The 13890-nt window shown below is 37.5% G+C and overlaps 1 protein-coding gene across 1 annotated transcript in view; it reads left to right on the forward strand.

The window, feature by feature from the left end:
* Nucleotides 1-13890, forward strand: part of SPON1 (spondin 1) — a 205990-nt gene that overhangs the window by 63088 nt on the left and 129012 nt on the right. The window contains exons 4-6 of the mRNA XM_054827814.1: nucleotides 2794-2867; nucleotides 3554-3676; nucleotides 9297-9445. Of these exons, the coding sequence (XP_054683789.1) occupies nucleotides 2794-2867; nucleotides 3554-3676; nucleotides 9297-9445 (346 nt within the window). The remainder of the gene's footprint in view (nucleotides 1-2793; nucleotides 2868-3553; nucleotides 3677-9296; nucleotides 9446-13890) is intronic.

Below are 13890 nucleotides of genomic sequence, written 5' to 3' on the forward strand. Positions count from 1 at the left end.
AGATGTCATGGACTCCGTTCCTCTAATCATTTTGATGCCCCTTCAGTGGACTTTCTCTAGTAACGCAATGTCTTTTTCTAACCTGGCAGCCCAAAACTGTCTGTAATACTCCAGATATGGTCTCACAAGTACCAAATGGATGGGAAGAAATCACGTTCCTTGACAGGGTTGCTATGCTTTTGCTGAAACCACCCAGGAGGCTGGTGGCTGCCTTGGCTGCAATGACATGCTGCTAGCTCATGGTCAGCTTGTCCACCAGGACCTCCAAGGCTTTTTCTGCAGAGTTGCTCTCTAGCTAGCACATGCCCTATACTGTACTGTTGTAACTGCATCATTATGTCCTACGTACAAGACTTTGCCCTTGACTTTTCATGGGGTTCACATCAACCCATTTCTCATGTCTGTCGGGATCTGCCTGTCTAAATAGTAGCCTTACCCTCCAGCATGTCAGCTACTCCCCCAATTTAGTATCATCTGCAAACTTGTTGAGGTTGCATTCCACCCCCTCATCCAGGACATGAGTGAAGATGCTATTGGCCCTAGTATCAGTCCTGGAAATGGCTGCTGGTAGTTGGCCAGTGTATGAGAAATGAAAGCATCTTGACAATAAGTCAGTTGTGATGTTGCATGTACATTTCAGCTCAGGTTGCTGTTACTTTACATTTTATTAATCATCCTACGTGACTTTTTTCCAGTTTTACGGTACAGTGTTCGAAGAACCATGATTGATGGTCTATCAAAAATTGTATGTGTTTCATTGAGTCTGTGTGAACGTATTGGTTCTTGATTATTCTGTAGCATCCAAAAAGTCTTTAAAGTTGTCTTTGGTTTTGAATGTGAAGGCTGGAAAAACTAAGCTGGCGTGCCACTGTCACAGGGTGGCCATTGGGCTCATATTCTTGCTAGTAGTTGTTTTGGTGGTTTTGTTGTTTTATTTTTTCCCCTTGTTTCTTGTTAGAAACCCTGAAAAAGATTTCTCAGAAAGCTTTCATTCTGCTTCTCACATACTTGGTCAGTCTCTTCTGGCACCATTTAAATTGTCCCATGACAGTTCTCATATTAACAGAAGACAGATTTAAGTAACTCTAGGTTTCATTCACTTTCTCTTATTTGCTACAGGCTCATATTTGTCCTTAGTGTAAACTCTCCCTTATAAAGATGAGGCCTAGGAGTTCCCCTTCACCAAATAGTAGCAGATCATGCCCTTGCTTTTTGTAAAAGTTAGTCTTGCTCTTCTATTTCACGCTGGTTTTTCACAGCCTTGGTTGCCTGTATTGTCCTTTACCACATCTTCCTTTAGAAGATGCCAGCCCTGTTAAGGATGAGAGCAAGCTGTAGTTTCTGCACCCCTTCCAGTCTGATCTAGCTTTAAGAGGTTTACAAAACCCAGTTATTTTCCTGGCTGCTTTATAATGTGAAACAAAGGATTCCTTCCTATCCTACTCTGCCCTTGTATCTTGCAAAGAAAGCACAGTAAAATTGCATCTTATTTTTGATAATTTTATGGGGTGGTTCATTGTCAAAGAAAGGTTTACGTCACTACGACACCACTTCTAAGCATATGTAGTACTACTCTTCTCCTCACTTCAACTGGTATGAGTGAGGAGTAACTCTAGTGAGATCAAGATAATTATTTGACTGCAAAGTTGAGGTAAAACAAGAATCTGGCCCTTGGTATTTAGACTTTTAAATACAAGTCATGGTATGAAATATTGCTAGAAGAATGTGCTCCCTTACAGGTAAACAAAGTGCCAGGTCCCAAAGCACATTCTCTTCAGAAAACTTTCTGTCCAAAGAATGCCTTTGAATTTAACCAAATTCTGTTTTCTTATAGAAAGAAAATAAAGTTTACATGTGAATTAAATTTTTATAGTTAAAAAATGCTCAAAGCATCTAGTTAAGTTTATTTAGGACTGGAAGGGGTCATCTGACTTATTTGAATATATTTTCCCGTTGATTATTGGTTTTGACGTTTACCATATGGTGGTTGTGATACAAATGTGCAAGAAGAACTTGGGTTTGGTGCTTTGCTGACTTGAAGATATCTGACACAAAATTCAATTTATGGTCTCTCATATGAGAGGCTAAAAATCAGCTAAATTCCAGCTGTACAATTCCAGCTGCAAAAAAGAAATTGCATAGTAACTCTGGTTTTCTCTATATTGTTTTAAGATTCAACCTTCCTGTCCCCTGCTAAACTGAGACTTTTAAACTTATGTTTTGTTTGAACTATAAATCTGAATAAAATATTCTAGATTTAATTAATTTTAAAGTGGCTTGTCTTTTGGAACCTTTGAATTGCTTTTAAAGACTTCAGCTTATGCTAGCTTTTTCAAACTTCTGTTTTACATGATATTTGCACTGAATTGCTGTCATATATCAGAAGTATTTATTTCTCCATAATGCCATGTAATTTCTTACAAACAGCTGCTTGCTTTAGCTGTGCTATTTTTCTGAAATTGAATAAAATGTCAGTATTTTAATATAAAATATAATGGAAATATTAAATATTCAGTTGACCATCATGCATTTCAAGAGCACAGATCCTCACCATATTACTGTGACCACTTCTCTAAAGATCCCAGTTTCTGTAAAATCTAATGAAATTCAAATGCAAGTGGAAATAAAAATATCCTATCTGTAGTCCTTTATTGTGTATATGTATTGTGAGAAGACAGAAATATGCCTAGGTCTTAGTAGTCCAGTTCTGTCCTTTTGCTACTTTATCATGCATTTTCTTCTTCCTTTAAGGAATAAATATATCTAAACCTCTTTTTTTTTTTTTATTTATAGAGCCAGTATTGTGCAGAAGCGCATAATTTATTTTCAAGACGAGGGTTCTCTCACCAAAAAAATTTGTGAACAAGGTAAGGTAAAGTAAAAGATCTTTCTGACCTCCTTGTCGTGTTCTACTTATTTCTCTTAACTCATTATATCAAACTAAAATTTTAAGCCCTTGAACAGTTTCATCTAGGTTCAAATTTGGGATCTCCTATTCAATTATGTTCTTCCTTCTCACATATACTGTTCCTAATACAATCTTCCTTGCCTTCCCCTAGATATGATACTCTCACCTTTTTACCTGGTCTTCGTGTGAAACTCATTGGTCTCCATGGCATTTAGTTTACTGAATCCTGGGCTATATCGTCCTTTCCTAAATCTAAGCATTGCAGTTGGTTATTGCATCCCACTGGAGAATTTACATGCTTTGGCTGTCCAGAAATTTCAAGCCTATTGTGGTTTGAGGTCAGCTGAGGGTTCGTCCATATCAGATAAGGACCAGAAAGAAACACATTTTAAATCTGAAGACGACTGAAATAGTGATGCCTTCTTATTTAAAAATGTAGATTTAAATCATTACATCCACTTATAAACATAGTCCAGGTATTTCAGGATTCTAGTTTAGTCTAGTGTAGCCCAACTTAAAGATAAAGAAAAAAAAAAAAGGTTTAACTCAGATTTATTTACTGGAGTATTTATTATGGCAACTTTGCTGTCACCTGTTGATTTTGAGTTGTAACCGTTATCAATGGGTACTTTGCTGCTTTTTCAGACTCAGCCTCAGAAGGTGTGACTGACAAACCAATTTTAGATTGTTGTGCCTGTGGAACTGCCAAATACAGGCTAACTTTTTATGGAAACTGGTCAGAAAAAACACACCCCAAAGACTTTCCACGTGAGTATCACTCTTTTACTATTGTTGTACCATATAGGGACTGTGAAGAGGGTTGGAGTTTGTCGTATGACATATTACTTATTTACAGCTCAGCAGTGTAAATTACGACATGTGTGCAATACTGCTAACGTTCAGTATTGAAAATCCATGGATCTTTCTGCGAATGTGTTGTGGTTTTACCCCAGCCGGCAGCTGAGCACCACGCAGCTGCTCGCTCACTCCCCTGCGTTGGGACGGGGAAGAGAATTGGAAAAGTAAAAGTGAGAAAACTCGGGGGCTGAGATAAAGACAGTTTAATAGGTAAAGCAAAAGAGGTGCGCACAAGCAAAGCAAAGCAAGGAATTAATTCACCACTTCCCATGGGCAGACAGGTGTTCAGCCATCTCCGGGAAAGCAGGGGTCCGTCACGCGTAACGGTTACTTGGGAAGACAAACGCCATCACTCCGAACGCCACCATCCCCCCTAGTTCCTCCACTTCCCCAAGCCTCTTATAAAGTGAGCATGACGTCATATGGTATGGAATATCCCTTTGGTCAGTTGGGGTCAGCTGTCCTGGCTGTGTCTCCTCCCAACTTCTTGTGCACCCCCAGCCATCCCGCTGGCAGGGCAGCGTGAGAAGCAGCAAAGGCCTTGGCTCTGTGTAAGCACTGCTCAACAATAGGTCCATAGAACAAAAACATCTCTATATTATCAACGCTGTTTCCAGCACAAATCCAAACCATAGCCCCATGCTAGCTACTATGAAGAAAATTAACCCTCTCAGCTGAAACCAGGACAGAATGCTATACATGACAAATGAATTCTATCGATTTACTTGACATTTTGAATGGAGGTGTGTATGAGATCACATTTTCAAGATTTCTTTGTAGTGAGAAAAGTTACTTTTTCCTTTTTTCTTTTTCTTTTTGATAAGGTTAGACTGGCTTATAATTTTACAGCCAGGAAAGGCAATTTTAAGAAAAGGGCCACAAAGGATGGACAACATAGTAAAATTTGGAGTTTACAACCATGCCGATCTAGCCAGTATGTTTTCCTTCAAAGTCTTTTGAAAGATTCCAGTTAGTTTTCATGAGCCCTGAATCTTGCTGCCCAAGACATTAGTTGTATAGACCTTAGAATGTTCTGTCGCCTTTGTTGGTTGAATAGACAGATAAAATATACGTTCTGAGCTTTGCCTCTCTGGGTTTTTAAAGTTTCAGAACTACAGAATCAGTATTCTTGTTGCAATAACCCAAGTAACTGTACAAAGCTAACATTAGAAAAACATGTGCATTATGCATCTGCTCTTTCATTACTGACTCCACAGTCTGTGGCAATAAAGGCTAGGAAATGATTTGAGAATGTGAATCACATTTACTGGTCTTTAAACTTTGTTATGTTGTCTGTGGCTGATGCTTATTATGTAGACTTTATATGTCAAATTTTTTTAATATATTATTCTCACAGTGTCAGAATATCATTATAATTCAAATATGGTTTATGTGTCAATCAGCTCACCATTTTAACACTCTAAGCAATATCGCTTGAGTCTCTCATATGTTTTAAGTTGAATGTAGCATTGTTCAATTATTATTTGCCAGCATAATACATGAGAGAGAAAATAAGCCAAAACCCAGTAATTACAGGAATGCTCTTTTAGGCTCTTGGATGATTTATATATCTGCTGAGTGTCACATTTTATATGCATTATTTGTATGGATTCAGCTGCTGGTTAGAAATAGGGCATGAGAAGTTGATTGAAAACTATGAAATTAGTGTGACTGAACAATGTAATATTGGAGATAAATGGCCTTTTCTTTTAACTCCCAGTCAGCGAACACATTAAGAGTATGGGTGCATAACTGAAAGTAAGCAACTTGCAATAGTTTGCCACAATAGTGGACTCTGTAGACTGCTATTTCTCCCCAGTTACAAAGTGGTGAATTACATTAATGTTTTATTTAAAAACCTGGAAAATTTAAAAAATTACCATATAATGCTAGCAGGATTAAGCCCATGAATAACAGCTGATAAGATTTTACATTGAAATTTCTGAAAGTTGAGAAACAATTTCATCCAGATGTAATGAAGTTAAAAATGAAAACTAATCAGCAAGATTATTCTTTAAAATATTGAACTTTTGCAGTAATTACATTAAAATAAAATTCTATTCATTATGGACTGTGGTAAATCACTATTTGCCAAGCCATCACATAAAAAATTCTGCTTTGCTCTTATACCATGAGTAGGGTTGAAATAGAAAGCAGATCGTAAAACTTATATTTGTGTCTTTTTTTAACTTATCTTCTGACTTGCTTTAAAAACCTATAAATAATATGTACTCTGTTGCTTAGCTTTTCTCCAAAGAACTGCTTTTGCAAATAAAGTATTTTCTTTTGCTATCACACAAAAATGTTTCTGGAAGGTACAGTGCAAAACTTCTGGGAAACTATTTTGAGGTTTTCACAGATGCCATGGATTAGGAATAATTTTACACTTCTTATACCAGTGCAATTAAAATAGCTTCATTCCATTAAATTTAAAAGTGTATTGTCTGTTTAGGAGTTATCAGATGTGCCTACTCTATAAACCATTGCTTAGAATGAAACCACTGCAACACAATCTTGTTCTGAGTGTGGCAACCATAGAGTGAATGGAGAGAGGCATACTACAGCTGTAGAAAGGGTTAAAAAACTAATTCTTAAAACAATTTTGCTTTCATGGATCTCAGACTGAAAAAAAATAATTAAATTGATTTGAAAACTAAGGCTTAAAAAAAGTGATCATGTTTATCAGGTAATGTTTGGAAGTTATCACAGCTCCTGATAATAGGACTAGTGGAAGCTGAGTATTTCATTTGTTATTAAATCTGGCTCAAGGGGAACTATTAAATTTCCTATCACATTGTGCCAGTCAGATTTATATTTACATATGCCCTGTGGCTTAAAAGCATTTATTGTCTCTGGGTATCACCCATTTGTGATAACAGAAATATATATGGTCTGCGTCATGATTTGATATGGTACATATATGAAATGTGTCAGAGGATACATTCTCACGATGACACCTTGATCTTTGTGCAAAAATATATAGGTGAGTGTTTAAATTGAGACACTACTCATATTGAAAGGAAGTGAAATAACACCATTGGAAAGTTGTCAGTATTTCTGTCTGCTGTCTTAGGAACTTGATAGTGACATTGCATTGGTGATGCAACATTGCTCTGGCCTTGCACTGCTCAGATTATTTCATGTAGAGAAGTTTCTTTGATGTTTGGAGGAAAAGGTTTAAGAAACGATATTGAGTTGTCTCTTTGTTCTCATAAAAATGGGAGGTTCAAGATGAGGAGTGAAGCGTTTGCAAATGTATAGATTTTGTAGAAGGTGTAGGATAGGTGTAACATACTTCAACCAGCTTGTTTGGGCAAGTAGGTGGGCCAGCTGCTTTCTCTGCAGAGCCAATATTTTTAGGGAGAGGTGTTTAGTGGAAGAGATTGGGCTCTGGTTGCGAAGACATCAGATGTTCTTGATCTCTTTAGGATAGGGCGCATGAGAAGCTTTGGAGCACGTAAAACATTATACATTTTACTAAAAACTTAAAGGCACTCAGTTTCCTTTCTGTAGTGATACATTTTTCTTTTGTAGGGGCTATGTAGAACCTTCTCTTTCAGTAAGTTTCAGTAAGTGTCACTTACTGTGTTTCAGGGAAAGCTGCTGTCTATGACTTGTGAGATAGTTAGGCCTGTGTGTTAGGAAGAAAGAACGGGCAAAGCTGATGGTCCCGTCACTGGAGCTGAATGACAGTATCTCTCTGTGGTTTGACAAGGTGCCAGTGTATATTTAAGGATCAATTACTAGACCTTAGATCAAGAAACCATCTTCTGACACTGTAGTCTCTTCAGCTATTACCTGGATGGGGAGGAGGTTTAGTTTTGTTTTTTTCTCCATTTGGGTCTCAAGTACTGATTAGCTTTAATAGATTCTGAAAACATCAAGCCTACTATAATTCAGCGCTCAGTACGTGTATTTCGGTCCAAGTTTAGCACTAGGGAAACTATGGAGACTTTGTTTGCTGTGTTCCTAGGCCATCTCCCTCATCTATTTGTTCTGCTTGCTACACTTTTCTAGCTTTTTCTTCCCCCTACCATTGGAGTTCATTTTTTTATTTCTAATCCATTTTCTATTCTCCTGTGATTAGGTTCCTGCATCTGACTTTATCTATTCAATTGTCTACACTGTCTTTTTCAATTTCGTTGTCCCACCTTTCACATCTTAAATTTGCATTACTTTTGTTTACTTCATTATTCATTTTTCATTCATTTATTCTAGTTTTCAACTGTTTTTACTGCTACTCTCTACCTTTTGCATTGCAAAGAAAAACGTTGAATATTGTCTCGTTCCATCATTCTGTCTCCCTCATCTCCTACAGTCTTCGCGTTGTTACCAGACTGTCTGCTTATGTGAGCAGTTAGTTTTCTCATCCTTTTCCTTTAAACCTGTATCTTTGCAGTGTTATTTGACACTGAAGTGAATTCATTTTTATTTCCAGTGCTGTGGGACTTCTGTGACTCCTTATTTCTGCTCCATTGTCTTTTCAATTCCGTCAGACTTCTCAAACATTTTCTCTTTAAACTTGTATATTTTTTTCTTTTTATGTTCAAGAAGACAAAACAAGAACAGGAATCTTTTTGCCTAGCTCTACAACTCTTACATGATGAGAAAATTGAGCAAGTAAACTCAGTGAATATAGAAGCACCAAAATTCACTTTGTTGCTTCCTTCCTAAATTAAAGGGAACCCCTACTAATGGTTGCGGTGAGGGTGGGGGAAGGAGACATGGTACATGTATAATCTAAGTATGCAGAAGCAGAAAAACCAGCTATGTCCGTGCCAACAAGAGGAGTTCTTTACCAGTATTTCAAAAGTTTCCTGGAGGAAGTGCTGGGCACCATTTGCCCGTAGAAAGCAAATGTTTCACCTCTGTTTCAGCAGAAGGCTGCTGGGGGAGGTTTCTGGCCGTAAGCCCTTTATAGTTCTGTGCCTGGTGTTTGGGCACAAAGCTATAAACAAAAAATCTATAAAGTTTAATGATAGTGTAATCACATTCATATCTACCTTTTGCTGCTAATGTGCTGTCACCACTCAAACACAAATCCAGTGGACTGTTAGAAACCAGTATCCCTCAGTAAGCAAATGACTTGCTGTTAAATCTTTGAGTGACCACTGATGTCTTCCCTTGCAGGTTTCATCCTCAAAAATATTTTACATGGAAACCTAAAATTAAAGTATTCTTTAGCTTCCTGAAGAAGTGAAGTCTTCTGTGAAGAAAAAATATACTAAGTCTATGTTTGGGAGGCTGCTTGATTAGCCAGAATATGATCTTTCTCACCGTGTCCGCCTGTGTTGTTATATCCAATAGTTACTGACACTTTATGCTCTATTTCTGTAGTTCACTGGCTTGTTCTCATTACTCTAATGATACGGTGTATTGACGTAGTGAGAACTGACAGCGTGCAACACATGCAAAAGCCTGGTACTGGTGGAGACTAGGCACCTCAAACCTTTCACTTTAGTAAAAAAAGTTAGGAATTATGCTTTGAGGCTGTCTTGATGGTTGATTTTTTTTTCCGTCCCCCTGACAGGACGCACCAACCACTGGTCTGCGATCATTGGTAGTTCTCACTCAAAGAACTACATCCTTTGGGAGTACGGAGGATATGCTAGTGAAGGTGTCAAACAAGTTGCAGAGTTGGGGTCCCCAGTAAAGATGGAAGAAGAAATTCGACAACAAGTAGGTGTAATTCAGTGCATATTTTTAAAAAAATGCATCCTACCTTGGCCTGTGGATGATTTGTCATTGACAATGTCTGTGAATGTCATTTGGTGGCTAATCTTCAGTTAAGGAGATTAGGAGATCTGCCTGTCTTCCGAAACTCACTCTTACTCTGGCAAAAATTTTTTGTCTGTGAAAGGACAAGTTGCAGTATTCTGAATTTAGAAAATCTATATGTCGTGCCAGGCGTAAATCAGAGGTAGAAATGTAAAATTCATCTTTCCAGGCTTAATCATGAAGACACTCAGAGTTTCTTAAAGGAATACCATGAAGACAGCAAGCAGTATTTTGTATTCCATTTTGAAGTGGTGATTTTTAGTTTATAGTATGTTGTTGTTGTTTTGGGGTTTTTTTTCTGGTAAGCACCTTATTTGCAATTTTCTGCAGATTCATTCAAGTTAGAAATGCTCTTACGGGAGAGTGAGGTGATTTTTGTTGCTGAGCAGGAAAGTTTTACAGAACTGCACTAATAAAATTTGATGAATGGGGATTATGGTTTCAGGGCAAAAGAGCCTTTACAGTGTATCAATTTACAGGGATTGATTCAGCTGAACAGAAATCAATCTTTCAAATAGTTTATAGATTATTTTCATTTTGTTACATCAAGTAACAAGCAACCAAATAAAATATACCAGGACACAGTGATGATTATTATTAGGACATCTACCTCCATGAAGTTTAAGGACTCACTGGAAACTGAGCTCAGTTATAAGACAGAAAGAATATAGATATTATTACATATAATAAAGCTACATATATAATGTTATGTAGATGTATGTGTGTGGGTAAGTGCATATATAATATGTAGTTGTGATTGCTCCACATGGGCGAGAAGGCAGAAATTGCCCCCAGCAGCTTATCACCTTGTACAGGCAAGATAGGAGCAGAAGGAAAAATGTTAGAGACATCGCTGATTCCGCTTTCCTGACTTTCCCTCCCAAAATTGGTGAAGTGGTACAAGTGAGGAGGAGGCCTACGCCGAGGCAGAATGGCCAGGCAGGGTAACAGGGACACACTGCAAGGGACAGCAAAATGGGAGCCAAAGGGCTTATTTGGGCATTTCATGTTCCTGCTTTGCTATGCCAACCGTTAGCATGCCGTGAGAGGCGTGACTTAGTATTTAATTGATATGCAATATTTTTAATGTATTCCCAGGAAATTTTCTGCTTCTGCCAGATGTACTGAGAATTAAAGATTGCAAAACAGCTGGAATTTTATAGAAGTGTTTCTGCTTCGAGCATTCAATGCCCATTCTTTTTAGAAGGTACAAATTTTAACAATAAAATCAAAATAAATATAGTGAGAATGGAAAATAGTACTTTACACTTCAGTAATGAACAAAAAAGTCTTTCCCTATTAATCATTATTTATGTATCATAAGCATGCTTTCCTTAATTATCTGTTTTTCAGAGAAAATAATCTATTCCTTAATATCGAACACATGTAAGAAACTCTCTGTACATCCAATAATTTTTGCTACATTTGCTTGGATCTTTTCTATATTTGATACTTCTGAATATGACGTAGACAAAACTAAAAGTATGTAAGATGACAGTGTTGATTAATAATATCCACTTTTGGTAACTGCTGTGTGTTAAAGAGACAGTATTTTGAGGCCTCCTCTATAACACTTAAATTATATGCAGAATTATAGAGAGATACGAAACAGTATTCAATTGTATTTATATAGACAGTGTAGAACAACCTCAAAGACTGTTTTGCCCACAAGAAAATTTGCATAGCGAAAGGCTTTACATTCTAAATTTCATTTGCTGATTTGTCATGCTTAAGTGTACATAATCATGGTACAAGAAAGCTAGTGTGTTTGACAAGAAACTCCCAAATCCAAGAAAAATAAAATAAAAACAGCTTATAATTTAGTATACTAAAGGGATATGTAAAGGAATATGAAAGGGGAAAACATGTTGAATATGGTGGGGAGATGTGATGATGGGTACGTTATTCTCTTTATCCTGTAATAAACCCGTGGCATACCTGGGAATAGAAAGCAGGCCTCGATCCTAGACAACTTGCCTTTACATCTTTGCTGAGAAGTGGCTGGATTTTATCCTAGCAATACTATATAAACCCAGATAGATTAAAATTATAGCACAGTATTCCATATACCACATATAATTTATCATTTTTGCCGCTCACTGGGGAAATCAAGATTTTCTCATAGTTGGTTCACACGAAATAAAGAAAATCAGCTTAATTAGTATCTTTGTACTAAGAAAGAGAGAATTTCTTTGCACAGTCTTCACAAATACTTTGTAAATAAGGGTTTGGTGCATCTGAATTGTAACTACAGAAAGATGAGGTCTGGTCCAGAAGGAGCAGGAGCATGGGGGGAGCATGGAATGAAGTGCAGGTAGAGGTGCAGTTGTGAAAGGTCATGCCAAGCGTTGGTGGAGGAGACAGTGAAGTTGAAGGGAATATGGAAAAGAATGAAAATGACAACTCTGCTTTCCAAATTCGGGGTTCTTTGTCATTATCTGCCATGCATTTGCAAAAAGGAGATGTACTTATATGCTGGATTCAAATCAGAGGTGATTGTGACTTTTAGATTACATAAAACAGCTAACTGGCTTCAATTTTGGGGGCTGCTGAAATTGCACGTGAAATTAAGGAATGCCACTGTTCGTTGCAACATCAGGCCTGTCTGATTACATCAAACCTGCAGTAATTCTCCTCATTCTCCTGGTTCAGTGTAATCCAAGCAATGAGCTAGTGTAGTAACCGAATATTACCTAGACCAATGCAGTGTTTCAACAAACGTCATAACATTTTTATTGAGTTTATTTGACTTTTTGTTTCTTTTTATCATGTGTTTAAGCTGCACTGATGTTTTTGAGAGATACTGAGGTAAAGTTCCACAACCAAGAGAGCAGAGCTAGTAATGCCAGGAGCTAATTTGCTGACATTTCATTCGGGCTTTTTTTTTTTTTTTTTTTAATTGCACTTTCTCCCATGCAATATCCCTGCCTGCCTTGAAATTTGGTAGCGTTGTTTCCTTCCCCACACTTCCCAATCTACCTCAGAATCCATTTCCCCCTTTTCCATTTCTTATTCTACCTTTATTTCCCCTATCTCTCATCCTCCCAGCCTTCTGTTGTGGGGTGGTGGGAGGATGTAATTTATTACAATCACCCTTGCAAGCTACTTTTGAGGTTTTTGAAAACAGAGGAAAGGAAATTTTTGTGCTTAATTTTGGTGCCTGGACCCAGACCTCTGTGCGGCAGCGCAGGGCTGGGGCCATAGCCCTCGCCTGCAGCGTGCCCACAGCGGGTAACGCACGTCTTACGAGCCCAGACTTGGGTTTGGAAATCTGCTATGTGTCTAATGGGTTCTGTGCGCAGTTTCTTGGGTGAATACATACACACGTTTATGTAACCAGCGTCTCTGTCATTAGCATTATCTAAGGTTTTATTAAGAAAAAAAACCCCACCTATCTAATGATTTTTATGTTATTACTAAAAAATTACTGTCCATGATTGAAACAAAGAAAAAAAGGCTTTCTTTAAACAGAGTTTAGCTTAGAAGTGCCCTAACAATTATGTGTCATTAGCTAAAGATTCTCAAGCTGAACATTTGTGCACCCCATTTGACAGACTGCTGAATCGTCAGCAGCTTTTCTTCTTGACTGAGCACCTTCAAATGCTCTGATTTGTGCTGTTACTGTAAAGAACCTGTATGATATTTTTGCATGAATGATCCTGGGTACTGTAAATTTGCTTTGTAGTTTGTTTATCTGGGAGAACTTAAAGGAACTAATCAGCCTTTTGGTTCAGCTTTTCCTGTCAGCCTGGAAGGAAAGTCACAGCACATAAGAGTTTTACTAAAACAATCTGTCAAGTGGTTGATGTGCACAATAGGATAATTCATGCGTTATACTTCAGGGGTTGTAAATGAACAAACAAAGGATGGAAAAGGAATTATGTGAGCAAAAGAATGTTTGCTGCCCTCATCTCTGAAATAAATTTACTCTTTCACTTTGTTTTCAGAAAGTCTGACTTGCCTAGAACCTGTTATTTGATAAAATGCCTGGACAGAAACAAATACAGAATTTGAAAGGGGAATTCTACATCCGTATTGTCATTGCTGTGTTTAAACAAACAAACAAAGAAACAAACAAGATGAATCAAAAGGAATAAAGTGTAATGCTAAATGTCGTATCCTAGGCAGATGAAACAAGATTAAAATAGAGACATAGCCGTTCCTCTTTGATTTAAATATCTCACACCTTCAGAGAACTCATTTGGTTTTGCCTAATTGTTTTAGGATAAATACTAAGTCATTTTGCTACCATTTTTTTAAAAACCAGGATCAGTAATATTCCGTACCTTGTCACTATCTCCAGGAAATGCAGTTTGTACTCTCTGCTTATTCCCTATGGACACATA

The sequence above is a fragment of the Grus americana genome, chromosome 5, assembly GCF_028858705.1.
Source record: "Grus americana isolate bGruAme1 chromosome 5, bGruAme1.mat, whole genome shotgun sequence".
NCBI classification, from domain to species: Eukaryota; Metazoa; Chordata; class Aves; order Gruiformes; family Gruidae; genus Grus; species Grus americana.